The 19,273-nt window shown below is 43.6% G+C and overlaps 1 protein-coding gene across 1 annotated transcript in view; it reads right to left on the reverse strand.

Moving 5' to 3' along the window:
• Positions 1-4,046, reverse strand: part of LOC126421871 (chitotriosidase-1-like) — a 101,817-nt gene extending 97,771 nt beyond the window's left edge. The window contains exon 1 of the mRNA XM_050087240.1: positions 3,833-4,046. Within this exon, the coding sequence (XP_049943197.1) occupies positions 3,833-4,046 (214 nt within the window). The remainder of the gene's footprint in view (positions 1-3,832) is intronic.
• Between the last annotated feature and the right edge of the window lie 15,227 nt (positions 4,047-19,273).

A 19,273-nucleotide genomic window follows, 5' to 3' on the forward strand; every position in this document is an offset into this window, starting at 1 on the left:
CATTCTCAAGATCTCTCAATGGTGGCCGAGCAACTGGCTCGTCACAATACGCCAGTCACTACTCTTGATGAACTGTGGTATCGTGTTGAAGCTGCATGGGCAGCTGTACCCGTACACGCCATCCAAGCTCTGTTTGACTCAATGCCCAGGCGTATCAAGGCTGTTATTACGGCCAGAGGTGGTTGTTCTGGGCACTGATTTCTCAGGATCTATGCACCCAAATTGCGTGAAAATGTACTCACATGTCAGTTCTAGTATAATATATTTGTCCAATGAAGACCCGTTTACCATCTGCATTTCTTCTTGGTGTAGCAATTTTAATGGCCAGTAGTGTATTTATTAGAGTCGAATCTCTAAACTGTTACCCTTGTCATTCTGTAAGTAATCAGCCGTCGTCACGCAAGACTGTGTTATCACTGTCTACAACTGCGCACATGCGTCGGAGAAAACGTTTATTATGGTGGATTTTAACCATACGTTAGAATTACAACGTGTCTTACAAATGAAATGATCATTTATACAGTTCCAATTCTGTACGATTCAGTGCAACAAAGTATAATTCGGAGACACTCACAGACTGGCAGTTTTATTTACATGAAAATTACGATTTTAATAATTATATTGATTTAATCGTAGACTGAAGTTGCTTAAAAATAGAAAACCGAGAATCACTGTATATGGTACCTGACCAAAATAGTGAAGCACCCAGGAGGAGAGGCAGAAACGGTATGAAATTGCACGGATGGAACGGGTATGTGATGTCATTTCAGTGATTACGATATCGGGTCACTTGCCAGTATGACGCTGCGCGGCCCGTGGCCTGGATGCAGGCACTGATTCGTTTGCGATGAGTGTCATACAGCCGTTGTATCTTCTAATGCGTCACGTTGACCCACAATTGTTGTAACCCGTCCTCCATATTCTGGATACTAGCCCTTTGGCGGAGTCAACATCCGAGCAGATTGTCCCGCACATCTTGTGGGAAGGTTTGGGCACCTTTCTGGTCAAAGGATTACCTCAACATCGCGCAGAAGGGTAGTAGGTTGTAACGTATTACTATCTTTACGCCGTTTCTCATCGAGTGATATACGCTTCTCTCACACAAATAACGATAAAAATTCAAAAATTCAGGGTCATTACCAGCCCAAGCCCTTCCTAACCATTTAGAAAAAAAACGGAACTGGAAAATTATTAGTTTAATTACTTTAATAATTTAATTACAAGTATGGAAATTTCTTTAAGTAGCCAGATAAATAGCACTCCATGTCGTGCAGGAAGCAACTTGATTAAATCAGGATTGGAAATCGGAGTAAGTGAGTAAGATCAACACCACGGAATTTATCTTTCACGTAGATTATTTATTGTATCTAAGTATTTGGTTGCACATCCTAACTACACATAACTGGTGCCTGACTTGAAATATTTAAGTAAGAATTACGTGAGAATGTAACAGAGCACAATTTAACTACAGCAAGAAGAAACACAAAAAACGGGGGTGGGAGACAATGATACTATCATCTCCTTTGCATTCATACCATAAAAATGTCTCAGTGAGATTCGCATTACGATTCTACGCATGCACTATTCTGGACAGAGGTTTAACCAATGCACGAGGTTGTGCGACAATTATTCAACATACTAACTGAGTCTGCTGCTTGCAAACGGCCTAAATAGAGCACGTGGTGCACTCAGAAGCATACTGTTGTGCTGCTTTGTAGAAAGCGCACGAAAGAACGGATATTCTTGCAGAAATTATAGCTCATTAAACAAGCAAACTGTTAAAATAAAGCCTATTACGGTGCTGTGGTGGACTAGAAGGGTCATTGATTTCCAAATACGTGGCACAAAATCGACACACAAAAACAAAAGCAACTTCCACAAAATATAAGATTAAAAATAATTGAAAATCATACTCGCTTCGACACAGTATTACACTCACGTACGGTTGAAGTGATCCTAACCAGCTTTTCCTAATCAGATTTACTGTTTGAAATCCTACTTCATCATTGTTCATCGCCTGTAATTATGGCACATTCGGAAAAATAGCTCGCTTCACACGCTTCAGTTAAGCTAAAGTTCTTGAGTATTTCAACATTTAAACATAACGAAGTCCTAACTCAACCTGCTTCCTATCACCTGAAACCCCCCTTAAAAGCTACGATCCGTACTCACCAAACGTTTACCGAAGAATGCCGCTTTCTCTTTCGAGATTACCTAGCTCCCCGTGCACCGGAAGCTACCAGAGGAGTATCCATCCGTCACCAACCTCACACACAAAAACAGCCTTCGACACAGCCTTCGACTAAGATGGGTAAACCTCTCTGTTCAGGTACTGGAAACCTAAGTTGGTCATCCCGTGCTCTCCTTCGAACGAGAAGCAAAATCGTCTGCTCCCAGTAGACGATTGGCAACTCAGCGTTTCCCACAAAACAAAACCGAAACCCCACATTAAAACACTCATATAATATTCAATAGGGCTTATTTGAGAGCCCAGTCTTTCTGGAACAGTTCATGAATTGAGCTAAAATCGGGTAGTAAAGTGAATAAGTTGTACCGAATTCGACAAGCGTCTTATGAAACGACTTCACAGAGACGTTTCAAGGTATACGTGTCATGTGAGGAGGAGCACTTTCTGTTGAAAAATGCCGCATCAGAGGTAACGCATGAGGATACAGGAACCCATTGACATACTGTTGTGCCGAAGGAATTCCCTCAGTCACTATCGGCCGTGAACTGAACTCATACCTGATGCCCATACCGCTCCCCCTCCCATGGCGGCCGGAATAACACTTCTGTAGCTCTCCAAAACTTTGGAAGAATGAGTCGTTGCCACACCCGCCAACAATGGTAATCCTGTGTAGTGCGGCACCACGATTCATCACAGGACACGGTGCGGTGCCATTCATCAGCTTTACAGGCTTCCCGGTCACGCAACCGCTCTAAATGCAGCCTGTTGTGTTACGATGTTAACCGCAGGCCGTAGGCGGAACTAAAGTCACTAAATTTACGCAAATACAGTGCACTGAAAAAAGACAGTATGCTCGTCTGCTCCCAAGAACAAACATAATTAACATTCAAAAAATAGCTGACAGGCTGAAGGCCTAAATACGAAGCTAAGTTCCTCTGGAAATGCATGCATGTCCGAAGGAGCTTTGCATCGCATTCGGAATAACACATGTCAGCAGCTCGTGGTCTCGCGGTAGCGATCTCGTTTCCCGAGCACGGGGTCCCGGGTTCGATTCCCGCGCGAGCTCAGGGATTTTCACCTGCCTCGAGAGGATTGGGTGTTTCTGTTGTCCTCCTCATTTCATCATCATTCATGAAAGTGACGACTTTGGACTGAGCAAAGGTTGGGAATTTGTACGGGCGCTGATAACCGCGCAGTTGAGCGTCCCACAAACCGAACATCATCATCATCATCATCATGATCGGAATAACACAGGGATTACAATATCGTATTTATCCGCCGACACCGGACAAGCGGCTTTCAAGTAAAACGTCTCGCCCTTACGATAATCTACATAACGGATGTACGAGTAGAAGTTGTCAACACATGTTTGACGACATATGGAAGTTCGTGTCTGGCCGTTAGTCATGCACGGGTAGCCGAATGACAAGGCGACCGCTCGCGATAAGCAGGAAGTACAGGTTCGAGTTCCGGTCGGGTACAAATTTTCATTGCCGTCCTTCCAGTCTACAGCTGATGGTTGCCCACATTTGCAATTGCGAGTATATTTAATGAAATTTCAGAAGAGTTTAGTATGTGCACAGTGAGACCCTACGAAAAACAGCATACAGTCAATGTTCTACCAAAATTTGTCAACCAGGTTACGACATGCAACCACGGAGACCGGGCCGTCAGCGAAGTTGCAGAGGCCAGGTGGTGTCCATCGAGGACGCAGCTGGTCGGCAGCAGACAGTGACGTCGTGGTGGAACGGATGTCCAACTGTAGCTGTGGCTCGACGTGAAGTCTCTCTGCACAGCGGTGCACGAGCCTAAATACTGTCGCGCGGCGGGATATAACAGGATCTGTTGTAGGTCGCATGAATCGCAGATGCAAAAGGGTGCCCCCCTCTCCCCCCTGCCCGCCCCCCCCCCCCCCCCCCGTTCCGTGATCCCTGGTGCCATTGCTAGGGCAGTCTAGTGGAACTGCTGCAAAACTGTCTTCTGGTGTGGAGCAATTGCATGCCTTGTAGGCAACCTGTGACATTCTTCTGCCAGCTGTATAGACGGAACGCCGTAACAAGTCGCCAAGTCTCCGACAAATGGTACAGGATAACACCGAATGACGCACAGAGCCCGTCACTAACCCTCGGATGGCAGGGCACTTGACCGTGAAGGTGTTACGATGTCCTTGATGCACAATACGGCGATACTCCCTTGACGTGTTCGGACGTGGTCGACCGAAACCTTGACAACGAGTGTGGACGCCCTCACGTTCCCATGCAGTCCAACACTAAATGCCTCACAAATCTGAATACCGGACGATTTGACCAGCGGGTCAGGTGGAGACCCATGATGACAAACTTTGAAATTCTGTCTCGTGCCGATAACTCTGTCTCACTCGAGTACACATATCCGCATAGCTTTACGACGTTATGTTATTGGCGTCCGATGATGTTTTCTGAGCGCTTCACTTTTTTTATTTGAATCTGAGTTTCTCAGAGCAAAGTGGTTTGCAAATTGTTAATGCATTTGTATGTTTTAATTAATTTTTTTTTTTGGTCATCAGTCTACTGACTGGTTTGATGCGGCCCGCCACGAATTCCTTTCCTGTGCTAACCTCTTCATCTCAGAGCCGCACTTGCAACCTACGTCCTCAATTATTTGCTTGACGTATTCCAATCTCTGTCTTCCTCTACAGTTTTTGCCCTCTACAGCTCCCTCTAGTACCATGGAAGTCATTCCCTCATGTCTTAGCAGCAGATGTCCTATCATCCTGTCCCTTCTCCTTATCAATGTTTTCCACATATTCCTTTCCTCTCTGATTCTGCGTAGAACCTCCTCATTCCTTACCTTATCAGTCCACCTAATTTTCAACATTCGTCTATAGCACCACATCTCAAATGCTTCGATTCTCTTCTGTTCCGGTTTTCCCACAGTCCATGTTTCACTACCATACAATGCTGTACTCCAGACGCACATCCTCAGAAATTTCTTCCTCAAATTAAGGCCGGTATTTGATATTAGTAGACTGCTCTTGGCCAGAAATGCCTTTTTTGCCATAGCGAGTCTGCTTCTGATGTCCTCCTTGCTCCGTCCGTCATTGGTTATTTTACTGCCTAGGTAGCAGAATTCCTTAACTTCATTGACTTCGTGACCATCAATCCTGATGTTAAGTTTCTCGCTGTTCTCATTTCTACTACTTCTCATTACCTTCGTCTTTCTTCGATTTACTCTCAAACCATACTGTGTACTCATTAGACTGTTCATTCCGTTCAGCAGATCATTTAATTCTTCTTCACTTTCACTCAGGATAGCAATGTCATCAGCGAATCGTATCATTGATATACTTTCACCTTGTATTTTAATTCCACTCCTGAACCTTTCTTTTATTTCCATCATTGCTTCCTCGATGTACAGATTGAAGAGTAGGGGCGAAAGGCTACAGCCTTGTCTAAACACCCTTCTTAATACGAGCACTTCGTTCTTGATCGTCCACTCTTATTATTCCCTCTTGGTTGTTGTACATATTGTATATGACCCGTCTCTCACTATAGCTTAACCCTACTTTTTTCAGAATCTCGAACAGCTTGCACCATTTTATATTGTCGAACGCTTTTTCCAGGTCGACAAATCCTATGAAAGTGTCTTGATTTTTCTTTAGCCTTGATTCCATTATTAGCCGTAACGTCAGAATTGCCTCTCTCGCTCCTTTACTTTTCCTAAAGCCAAACTGATTGTCACCTAGCGCATTCTCAATTTTCTTTTCCATTACTCTGTATATTATTCTTGTAAGCAGCTTCGATGCATGAGCTGTTAAGCTGATTGTGCGATAAATCTCGCACTTGTCAGCTCTTGCCGTCTTCGGAATTGTGTGGATGATGCTTTTCCGAAAGTCAGATGGTATATCGCCAGACTCATATATTCCACACACCAACGTGAATAGTCGTTTTGTTGCCACTTCCCCCAATGATTTTAGAAATTCTGATGGAATGTTATCTATCCCTTCTGCCTTATTTGACCGTAAGTCCTCCAAAGCTCTTTTAAATTCCGATTCTAATACTGGATCCCCTATCTCTTCTAAATCGACTCCTATTTCTTTTTCTATCACATCAGACAAATCTTCACTCTCGTAGAGGCTTTCAATGTATTGTTTCCACCTACCTGCTCTCTCCTCTGCGTTTAACAGTGGAATTCCCGTTGCACTCTTAATGTTACCACCGTTGCTTTTAATGTCACCAAAGGTTGTTTTGACTTTCCTGTATGCTGAGTCTGTCCTTCCGACAATCATATCTTTTTCGATGTCTTCACATTTTTCCTGCAGCCATTTCGTCTTAGCTTCCCTGCACTTCCTATTTATTTCATTCCTCAGCGACTTGTTTTTCTGTATTCCTGATTTTCCCGGAACATGTTTGTATTTCCTCCTTTCATCAATCAACTGAAGTATTTCTTCTGTTACCCATGGTTTCTTCGCAGCTACCTTCTTTGTACCTATGTTTTCCTTCCCAACTTCTGTGATGGCCCTTTTTAGAGATGTCCATTCCTCTTCAACTGTACTACCTACTGCGCTATTCCCTATTGCTGTATCTACAGCGTTAGAGAACTTCAAACGTATCTCGTCATTCCTTAGTACTTTCGTATCCCACTTCTTTGCGTATTGATTATTCCTGACTGATGTCTTGTACTTCAGCCTACTGTTCATCACTACTATATTGTGATCTTAGTCTATATCTGCTCCTGGGTACGCCTTACAATCCAGTATCTGATTTCGGAATCTCTGTCTGACCATGATGTAATCTAATTGAAATCTTCCCGTATCTCCCGGCCTTTTCCAAGTATACCTCCTCCTCTTGTGATTCTTGAACAGGGTATTCGCTATTACGAGCAGAAACTTGTTACAGAACTCAATTAGTCTTTCTCCTCTTTCATTCCTTGTCCCAAGCCCATATTCTCCTGTAACCTTTCCTCTACTCCTTCCCCTACAACTGCATTCCAGTCGCCCATGACTATTAGATTTTCGTCCCCCTTTACATACTGCATTACCCTTTCAATATCCTCATACACTTTCTCTATCTGTTCATCTTCAGCTTGCGACGTCGGTATGTATACCTGAACTATCGTTGTCGGTGTTGGTCTGCTGTCGATTCTGATTAGAACAACCCGGTCACTGACCTGTTCACAGTAACACACCCTCTGCCATAGCTTCCTATTCATAACGAATCCTACACCTGTTATACCATTTTCTGCTGCTGTTGATATTACCCGATACTCATCTGACCAGAAATCCTTGTCTTCCTTCCACTTCACTTCACTGACCCCTACTATATCTAGATTGAGCATTTGCATTTCCCTTTTCAGATTTTATAGTTTCCCTACCACGTTCAAGCTTCTGACATTCCACGCCCCGATTCGTAGAACGTTATCCTTTCGTTGATTATTCAATCTTTTTCTCATGGTAACCTCCCCCTTGGCAGTCCCCTCCCGGAGATCCGAATGGGGGACTATTCCAGAATCTTTTGCCAATGGAGAGATCATCATGACACTTCTTCAATTACAGGCCACATGTCCTGTGGATACACGTTACCTGTCTCTAATGCAGTGGTTTCCATTGCCTTCTGCATCCTCATGTCGTTGATCATTGCTGATTCTTCCGCCTTTAGGGGCAATTTCCCACCCCTAGGACAAGAGAGTGCCCTGAACCTCTATCCGCTCCTCCGCCGTCTTAGACAAGGCCGTTGGCAGAATGAGGTTGACTTCTTATGCCGGAAGTCTTCGGCCGCCAATGCTGATTATTTATCAAGATTTAGGCAGTGGCGGGGATCGAACCCGTGACCGAAGACGTTTTGATTATGAATCAAAGACGCTACCCCTAGACCACGGGTACAATATTAATTAATTAATATTGATTAAAACATCGTTTTTTCGATGAAGTAGATTACCTGTACCGAGTTTTTCGACCTTGTAGGCCAACTGTGATATTGTAGTTGCTACAGACTGTATTTCGAAGAAAATGACGAAAAGCAGGTTGTTCAGTACTCCTGCGGGGACTGCAAAGACTTGATCACCGTGAGCGGAAGGTCATTTAAGCAATCATTTTTCCTGCGCTGCATAGTCGAAGCGTACAGAAGAAACTCTAATATGTTGATACAATGGGAAATATCCTCTGCTATGCACTTAAAAGTGGTCCACCGAATACGGGTGCACAGGTAGTAGACCCTATAATAAATGAATACTACTGCCACCGGAGTGATCTTGTTCCCTCTACCGACAGAGGTAATCAACACACTGCACTCACATTTGGGAGGACAACGGTTAAAGTCCCCGTCCGACCGTCCAGATTTAAGTTTCCCATGATTTTCGCAAATCGATCCAGGAAAATGCCGGGATGGTTCCTTTGAAAAGGGCACGCCCGATTTTCTTTCCCATCCTTCCGTAATCCGAGCCTCTTCTCCGTCTTTAATGACCTCGATGTCGGTGTGATGTTAAACAGTAGGGGAAGGTGGGGGAATTACACGCATGTGGGTAATCCCACGCAGGCTGATTTACGCAGTTTGAATAGCGCAAGCTGTTCTCAGTTGGTGCTACATCCTGCCGACAGGAGTAACAACTACTACGCAGCTTATGCCAGCCATTTTCCAGTGACATTGTTGGAGCAGTGAAGTATTGTTTACTTTCGGCGTGTCTCATGTAATTTTGGTCAGCTGTATTTTGCAAGGTAAGTGCTACCATAAGTTGCTTTAATGTAATTCTTGCGTATCAACTACTAACCCTAGATGAAACCTTTAATTTAATTGTAGATTTGTCGCGCTATTTGAATTAGGTACCGAGTTGTGCTTAGATTATTCATTGAACTTACGGTGGGGTAATGCCACGCAGATGTTGAAGTGCGTGGTATTCCCCCTTGCAGGTTATATTTTCGATACTAACGAGTTTTTTTTTTAAATTTCATGTGGGTAGATATTATAAAAGAAAAACACAGAGAGCAAAATGGACACAAGAGGAACTTTGTAAGGCTCTTGACGCCACCAAATCTGGAAGAAAAACAAGAGAAGTATCAAGAGCTTTCGGGATTCATCAAGCTACTCTGCAAACTAGAAGGAAGGTTAAAAATACGGAAGGTCCAAAACTTGGAAGAAACCCAACATTTTCGACAGGACAGGAAAATGAGATTAGGGATCATGTTATTACAATGGCCAAGCTGTTCTATGGCATTACATGCATCCAGCTGCGAAAGATTGCATTGAGTAAGCAGAGGCTAACAACATTGCAAGCAGTTTTGGTAAGTCATCTAGGTTAGCTGGAAAGGATTGGCTAGCTCTATTTTTAAAAAGAAACAGTATTAGCATGAGAAAACCTGAAGCAACTAGCAATAACAGAATACAGGCATCTAATGAAGAAGAGGTTAATGCATTTTTTAAAAATTTAGAACATGTCTTTGAAAAATATAAATTTAAAGAGGGGTGAGTGTTCAACGTCGATGAAACGGGCATAAATACTGTACAAAAGGTGTTAAACAAAGAGGTGGGACCACGTCTTGGGGAAGGGGGAAAAACGTGACTGTGATATGTTGTTTCAATGCTGCTGTTACCTACATCCCCTCTATGTTTATCTTCCACAGGAAGAGGATGTCAAATCTCTTAAGTAAAGGTGGGCCAGTTGCAACAATATATGATTGTTCCATCAATGGCTGGTCCAATGAGTCATTATTTTTCGAATGAATCCAACATTTTCAGAACAATGTAAAATCAACTATTGATGACCCTGTGCTGCTGATTTTAGATAATCACAGCAGCCACATTTCATTTGATATTTTCGAATTTTGTAAAAAACGTTCTATTGTCATGGTAACCATACCTCCACACACTTCTCACAAGCTTCAACCACTAGATGTTACATTTTTTTCTTCTTTGAAATCAGCCTTCACTCGTGAATGTGACATGTATATGAAGTCACAGGTGTATCAAAAAAATACACCATATGTGTTAGCAGAACTTTTTAATAAGGCATATATTAAGGTTGCTACCATGGACAAAGGGCAGTCAGGGCTTAAGGCATGTGGGATTTGCCCTTTCAATCCAAACAAATTTCAGCATGACGACTTACAGCAATGTGAGATCTTCAGAGATGTTGTCCTTGAAGATGAAGAGGTTCCGAATGCAACAAATGGAAATGAAGTGGTTGCATCCACAAACGAGCCACATATCCCCAAAAGGAGTCAAGAACAGACTACTGGATCTTCAGCAGAAGATGTTCCACTTCTAGTAGGCCTTGAAGAGGTCACAACAACATCAACTAAAAGTGCATATGTCAAGCACGTTAGTGTATTTGACATATCTCCTCTTCCAAAACAAAAACAAGTTCTTTTTAAGACGAAACAAGCCAAGGGAGAGCCTAAGGGAAAGTCAGTGATCCTTACAGTAACTCCAGAGAAGAATAAACTGCTAACTGAGTTATCAATAAAGAAACAAAAAGAAGCCATGAAAAAGAAAGCTGAAGAAAACAAGAAAAGGAATCTTAAGGATAAAGCGGATAAGTGCAGAAATCTGCAACTTAAAAAAGTATTGAAGAAGAAACAGACATTACATAACAAGAAACACCACCAAGAAAGTGAAAGTAGCAGCGAGGATGGATGATATTGATCCATTGGCGATTTCAGAAGATGTCTGTTTCGTTTGGGAAAGATGGAGACCTATGGTACCGATGTATTTCTTGTAGCAGATGGAATCATGAAGAATGTAGCGGCTGCAACAGTCCAAAAGGTTACAAGTGCGATCTTTGCTGTATGAGAAAATGAACTCTTTTCACATCAATAAAAATGTAAAAAACGAAAATTATAAGAGATGTTTGTAGAATTACATTATTTCGTTCTTAAATATACACTTTACTATTTGTAGTAACTAATAAGCAAATAAAAATAGCAAGTATTCTACATTTTTATGGTTTGTTTGTTTTACGTGTTATTACCCAGTACTTTGCGTGTTATTACCCTCAGGGGTGGGGAATACCACGCATTTGCACTTTTTTATTTTAATGTTCAAAATTAAGGTACAGTTTATAACTATTTACTCACGATTGGATTATATAGAGAAATGTCCATTGTATGGTATGTACTTATTTTCGTAGGTTTTAATGACATAACGAATGGCTCACATCGATTTTTCCTTAGGTGCGTCTATTTCCCCCACTCTCCCCTATCCCTCCTCCTTGTATACCTCTGGTTTGCCCTTGGTATTCTCCGGTCTTGGAGCAGACTTACCCAATTAACATGGAGACTCTTTTACAACTTAACATTTGTCGCATTAAGAAATCAGCCACAGATGAAAGAAGCGGTAAGTGAAAATACATTTTAGCACCACGAGGGATTTTTTTTTTTGGGGGGGGGGGGGGTTGGGGGAGGCTTGACGTTCGAACACCAGATATCCAGTTTCGAAATATAGTAAGAACTGTTTCCCCCCCCCCCCCCCCCCGGCCCACCAGTCTTTTATTATGCTGAGATCAAATGGACAAAGATGACTGGGTGTTGTGTGTCTTTCATCATCATTTCATCCTCTTTCACTCGCAAGTCGCCGTAGTGGCGTTAAAGAACTTGTGGAGCGGCGGTCGAACCGCCCCGCGAGGGGTCTCCCGGCCACCAATGCCATACGCTCATTATGAACTACAACATTGTACGTATGCTGATGCAAAGGTTAACCACTAACAACGTGCAGTCAAAATTATTTACATTAACCATTGAATTGAATAAATAAAAAAAAGGGATTGGCCAGGAGGGAGTAGGACTCGTACACTGAAGATTCCCTAAAAACTTAATTACGTATTTACACAGGAGGTAGGCGGGTATTATTATAACAGTCAGTAGTTCTGCATTCAGGCTGACTGGGTCGCAGACTGTCTGCGAATATTTGTTTCACATACAATTTGAAACGCTATATCTAGGTGCAGCAATCGCTCCTGGGAATCTGATGGTGGGCAAATTCTGAAACACGTCATATGAGCAATAATCTCATTCCTTGGCTGATATTAGACTTTTACCTTTGTGACCCAGTCAGCTTGAATTCAGAACTACGGATTGTTTTAATTTAAAATTTGACATCGGATAGAAAATGACAAAAGAGATATTTTTTCGTGTGGTATAGTTAAGAGTTAACACTTTTCGGATTTTTTCCTTTACTTGCAGTGTGAAATCTCACTTCCTGTCAAATTTCATGACTCTATGTCAACGGGAAGTACCCCATAAGTTCTGATGAATGAGTTTGCGAATATCAAAATAAGTATCATGAATAGCCGTATCTTTTGGCTGCTTTGACTTTTGAGCTTTAATTTTTTACATTGCCTAGGGATCGTGAGTATTAGCATGTGAGTTAAATTTCAAGTTGATAAGCCCACCAGTTTATGAGAAAAAGGGACAGTCGGATAGACAGAATAGATAACAAAGTCATCCTATAACAGTTCCGTTTCTACCAGTTGAGGTACGGAACCCTAATAAATAAGAAAAGATTATGATACCAGTGCACATTTTATATCCACAGGAATATGATATTCTTAACAACATTACTGGATTCTTCTTGCAGAACCATTTCTTCATCCAGAGAGCTACGTCTGGTGCATCTACCTTAGCACAATGAAGCAGTGATGCGCCGTTGCGTAGCTTATTGTTACTTCTCGCAAAACATTTGTTAATCGCGAGTATTAAGTTGGCAAGTTGTCACTTACAAAAGACGAAAAGACAGCAACATCTTCCAAAACTGTAATGAAAGTATCAGATGAAGACATCGTGGGATCTGCTTTAATTCGGCTACTGGTATGGCTGGCGCAGCTTAGGTTCACGGTACTATGACTGCAGAGAAATCTGTCGATTCGTTCGGTAGTCTACAGTCCCAGATTATGGTGCAGCTGTATTTATCGGACCAACGATTCATTAACGGAGGCTGAGGATTGAAGATGAGAACCCATTTTCTACTCTTCTCAAACTCACAAATAAAGCAGAAACAAGCACCAGGTATGTAATTCGTTCCCCCGACTTAAATCCCATCGAGCATGTGCGGGATGCAATGGTGAGACGTTCTGCAGCGCGTTCACCTGCATTAACGAGCAGCAGGCCGGCCGAAGTGGCCGCGCGGTTAAAGGCGCTGCAGTCTGGAACCGCAAGACCGCTACGGTCGCAGGTTCGAATCCTGCCTCGGGCATGAATGTTTGTGATGTCCTTAGGTTAGTTAGGTTTAACTAGTTCTAAGTTCTAGGGGACTAATGACCTCAGCAGTTGAGTCCCATAGTGCTCAGAGCCATTTGAGCTCGTTAACCGAGCTGTACGTCCTACCACAACAACTCCTTATCACTCTTGTGGCCAGTATGGGAGCACATTGTAGAGCATGCATTGTAGTCCGTAATGAACACTCAACTTACTAAGAGCCGTGTCCCGCCTTTTGTAATGTCCGGGGGTCATCATCAATAGCGGTGGTTTGTTTGTTGTTACTGTCTTAGAGTAAAAGTGTCATCCTGTTCGTTTCATTGATCTACATCTACATTTACACTTCGCAAGCCACCCAACGTTGTGTGGCTGAGGGCACTTGATGTGCCACTGTCATTAACTCCCTTTCCTGTTCCAGTCGCGTGTGGCTCGCGGGAACAACGACTGCCGGAAAGCCTCCGTGCGCGCTCGAATCTCTTTAATTTTACTTTCGTGATCTCCTCGCGAGGTATAAGTAGGGGGAAGCAATATATTCGATACCTCATCCAGAAACGCACCCTCTCGAAACCTGGACAGCAAGCTACACCGCGATGCAGAGCGCCTCTCTTGCAGAGTTTGCCACTTGAGTTTGCTAAACATCTCCGTAACGCTATCACGCTTACCAAATAACCCTGTGACGAAACGCGCCGCTCTTCTTTGGATCCTCTCTATTTCCTCTGTCAACCCGACCTGGTACGGATCCCTCACTGATGAGCAATACTCAAGTATAGGTCGAACGAGTGTTTTGTAAGCCACCTCCTTTGTTGATGGACTACATTTTCTATGGACTCTTCCAATGAATCTCAATCTGGCACCTGCCTTACCAACAATTACTTTTATATGATCATTCCACTTCAAATCGTTCCGTACGCACACTGCCAGATATTTTACAGAAGTAACTGCTACCAGTGTTTGTTCCGCTATCATATAATCATACAATAAAGGATCCTTCTTTCTATGTATTTGCAATACATTACATTTGTCTATGTTAAGGGTCAGTTGCCACTCCCTGAACCAAGTGCCTATCCGCTGCAGATCTTCCTGCATTTCGTTACAATTTTCTAATGCTGCAACATCTCTGTTGAAAAATCTCTGTTGGATTCCTTTCATGTTAATTTCTTAAATCTGTTGTCATTTACGGCATATATTCCTCTTCTAAATTTACTGTGGTGTTTCTGACTATCTGGGAGGAGACTGAGCAGTGAAACGTGTTACTTTTACACATAAACAAGAACGAGCTGTCACACTACTACACTATAAACACAGTTTATAAGTAATTCATGTCACACAGTCTCGTACGGAACCTACATCCGCTTTCTTTTATATTCTGTATATAATAAGATACTGCCATCCCCCTTCCCTTCTGTGTGAGAGTATGAATGAGCAAATGTATTTCTAGTTGCATGCTTGATGGTAGCAGACAAGCCTGTCTGCTAGAGAACAGTAGGACCAACGTCGGAACAGGTAGCTACGCTTTCTAAAAGCAGAGAGGTTTCCATTCTTAGTATGTTCCTGTCCGTCCCTTGTCATGTTGGCATAGGAAGCTGTCTCTCTGGTCACTTCCGTTTGTATCTGGGAAGCACGCTCGGTAGGAGCGCTGGTCAGTCTGTCCGCGGCGAGCGTGTGAAGTGGTAAGATCTCCGGCTAAGCGCGTGTCTGCTAAGTCCGTAGGACAATGGATTTCTTAAGTTCAGCCTAACTGAAAATTTAATCACCTTTATTTCAGGTTTAGATCTAAAATATCTAATGTTATCTTAAATCGCAACGCAGTGTATTTCGAGTATGAAGTTCAGAATATCTTCCAGTAGTTGCTTTGTCACTACTTTGTGAGTAAAGTGGAACCACGTGTTGATCAGTAACTCTAACTAAGATCATCAATCTTAAATGCGAATGTGGGTGAGATTATAACGTCTCGTCTTGACAATATTTTTCAATATAGCAACCTTTCTTTATGTTCAACCCACGTGGGGTGTACTTTGTGAGACAAGTACCACGTGCTTATACAATTGTTTGACCCAACAGGTTAATAGTAAGACGATAGTAACCAGTTCGAGGTTTTTCTTTTGTAAATTGCTTTTCGATGTAATTTATTTTAATTTACAAAATTATTGTGGAGTTACACTCTTTGTGTAAACCAAGTTGACCACGTGAAGCATGTGGTGTAATCATCAAAGTAGCCCTCAGCAATTCTTTTCGGGAAGATTTCACCGAGAGTTAGTATGAATTTAGTATACCAGTGTGTGATAATTACATGACGGACAGGATTGCGCTACGAACTTCTTTGGGTGAAAATTGAATCGGTTGATTGTGGTTAATTTCCTCTTGCATATGTTTCAACGTTCTTCGTGTGTTATTTTATGAATGCAGTGTTGTATGCAGTCTCCCAATCTTGGCTACATATTTGATGTGTTCCGTAAGATTACAAACTCACATTTTCACAATCCTAAATAAGGCACCAGTTTAGTTATGAATCAAGTTTAATATGCTGAAATTTCAATGATCAATGTTAAAATAAATTTCCAAATATAAACTGATTTATTTCTTTTTATTTAAATTCTCTTTATATATATATATATATATATATATATATATATATATATATATATATATATATATATATATCACCGGTTGTCGTATGACGATTAAAAGATTATAATTAATGTTAGTCTGGTTGGGAATTTGGTAAGCTGGATTGGACACCTGGTGGAACAGTTGCTCAGTAATGCAAGGTTAATTTCCCCAGACAGCTCACAGCTTTTAAACCCGCTTTTATTGTCTATCAGCACCGCTTTCATAACAAATTAAAGCAACAACTTTACACTGTATACTACAGCATCATCCGCGAAAAGCCGCATGGAACTTTCGACACTATCTACTAGGTCACTTACCTACACTCCTGGAAATTGAAATAAGAACACCGTGAATTCATTGTCCCAGGAAGGGGAAACTTTATTGACACATTCCTGGGGTCAGATACATCACATGATCACACTGACAGAACCACAGGCACATAGACACAGGCAACAGAGCATGCACAATGTCGGCACTAGTACAGTGTATATCCACCTTTCGCAGCAATGCAGGCTGCTGTTCTCCCATGGAGACGATCGTAGAGATGCTGGATGTAGTCCTGTGGAACGGCTTGCCATGCCATTTCCACCTGGCGCCTCAGTTGGACCAGCGTTCGTGCTGGACGTGCAGACCGCGTGAGACGACGCTTCATCCAGTCCCAAACATGCTCAATGGGGGACAGATCCGGAGATCTTGCTGGCCAGGGTAGTTGACTTACACCTTCTAGAGCACGTTGGGTGGCACGGGATACATGCGGACGTGCATTGTCCTGTTGGAACAGCAAGTTCCCTTGCCGGTCTAGGAATGGTAGAACGATGGGTTCGATGACGGTTTGGATGTACCGTGCACTATTCAGTGTCCCCTCGACGATCACCAGTGGTGTACGGCCAGTGTAGGAGATCGCTCCCCACACCATGATGCCGGGTGTTGGCCCTGTGTGCCTCGGTCGTATGCAGTCCTGATTGTGGCGCTCACCTGCACGGCGCCAAACACGCATACGACCATCATTGGCACCAAGGCAGAAGCAACTCTCATCGCTGAAGACGACACGTCTCCATTCGTCCCTCCATTCACGCCTGTCGCGACACCACTGGAGGCGGGCTGCACGATGTTGGGGCGTGAGCGGAAGACGGCCTAACGGGGTGCGGGACCGTAGCCCAGCTTCATGGAGACGGTTGCGAATGGTCCTCGCCGATACCCCAGGAGCAACAGTGTCCCTAATTTGCTGGGAAGTGGCGGTGCGGTCCCCTACGGCACTGCGTAGGATCCTACGGTCTTGGCGTGCATCCGTGCGTCGCTGCGGTCCGGTCCCAGGTCGACGGGCACGTGCACCTTCCGCCGACCACTGGCGACAACATCGATGTACTGTGGAGACCTCACGCTCCACGTGTTGAGCAATTCGGCGGTACGTCCACCCGGCCTCCCGTATGCCCACTATATGCCCTCGCTCAAAGTCCGACAACTGGACATACGGTTCACGTCCACGCTGTCGCGGCATGCTACCAGTGTTAAAGACTGCGATGGAGCTCCGTATGCCACGGCAAACTGGCTGACACTGACGGCGGCGGTGCACAAATGCTGCGCAGCTAGCGCCATTCGACGGCCAACACCGCGGTTCCTGGTGTGTCCGCTGTGCCGTGCGTGTGATCATTGCTTGTACAGCCCTCTCGCAGTGTCCGGAGCAAGTATGGTGGGTCTGACACACCGGTGTCAATGTGTTCTTTTTTCCATTTCCAGGAGTGTATATTGTGAAAAGCAATGTTCCCATAACACTCCCCTGTGGCACACCAGAGGTTACTTTAACGTCTGTAGACGTCTCTCCATTGAGAACAACATGCTGTATTCTGTTTGCTAAAAACTGTTCAATCCAGCCACACAGCTGGTCTGATATTCCGCAGGCTCTTACTTTGTTTATCAGGCGACAGTGCGGAATTGTATCGAACGCCTTCCGGAAGTCAAGGAAAATGGCATCTACCTGGGAGCCTGTATCTAATATTTTCTGGGTCTCATGAACAAATAAAGCGAGTTGGGTCTCACAAGATCGCTGTTTCCGGAATCCATGTTGATTCCTACAGAGTAGATTCTGGGTTTCCAGAAATGACATGATACGTGAGCAAAAAACATGTTCTAAAATTCTACAACAGATCGATGTCAGAGATATAGGCCTATAGTTTTGCACATCTGCTGGACGACCTTTCTTGAAAACTGGGACTACCTTCTGTCGATTACCTTGCGTATTATACCGTAGTAGTTCTTTCAATGTATCACCCAAGTTTCATAGAGCAGTGTTACTGACATACAATGCGAAAGTTACTTTCGTCCTTGAGTTTTGTTCACCTATGTACAGTTACACTGCTGAACCAAAATATTATGACCATATGCTTAACAGCCTGTTGATCTATCTTTGGAACACAATAAGGCAGATATTACACGTGCATGGATATGACAAGTCCTTAGTAGATTTCCGGAAGTATATGGCACCAGTGTCTACGCACAGTTCAAGGAGTTCCTGAAAATTACAGACCGATAAATTGTGGGCACTTAATTCACGCTCAATAGGGTCTCAGATGTGTTTCATTGGTTACAGATTAGGCAAATTTGGAGGCGAAAATATCGACGCGTGAATTCTCTATCACGCTCCTCAAACCACAGTAGTACCGTCTGTAGCCTTGCGGCACAGATAGATGTCCTGCCGGTAGGTAGCAAGACGTCGAGAATCTATCGAAGCCCAGGTGAATGTTCCCCCGTAGCGTAATTCTGCTTCCATCAGCACGTTTCGAGCAGACGTTCGCCTGGATGACAGGCATCCACTCACTATCATCGATCTGATGTAACAAGGAACGCTATCCATGCGGCCAGATAACGTGTTTCCATTGACCCACTGTCCTGTCCCGTGCACACTGCAGTCATCATCGGCAGTGCCATTCCATCATCATGAAGACACATGGGGCACATCTGCTTCTGAGTCTCGTTTCCAACAACGTGCGCTGACCGGTGTGCTCCGAGACACTTGTGCCTACACCAGCATTGCGCTCTGTCGTCGTATTTTCCACAGACCGCTGTCTATCCTGCGTTACAGAGCCGGCAAGGATCCGATATCCATGTTCGGTAATGAGGCCTGAGCGTCCAGCATCTTCTCGTCTTCTTGTAGTTCCACAGTCACTCAACCACATCTCACAGATGCTGCGAAAAGCAGCGCACGAACAGTCAACTAGCTTCGCTGTTTGCTAGATTCTGGATCTCAGGCGCTGGGTTACAACAAAATGTTCTTTGTCAAAACTACTTCTCTCTCTCTCTCTCTATGGTGTTCAATC

Source organism: Schistocerca serialis, chromosome 1 (genome assembly GCF_023864345.2).
Source record: "Schistocerca serialis cubense isolate TAMUIC-IGC-003099 chromosome 1, iqSchSeri2.2, whole genome shotgun sequence".
NCBI lineage: Eukaryota > Metazoa > Arthropoda > Insecta > Orthoptera > Acrididae > Schistocerca > Schistocerca serialis.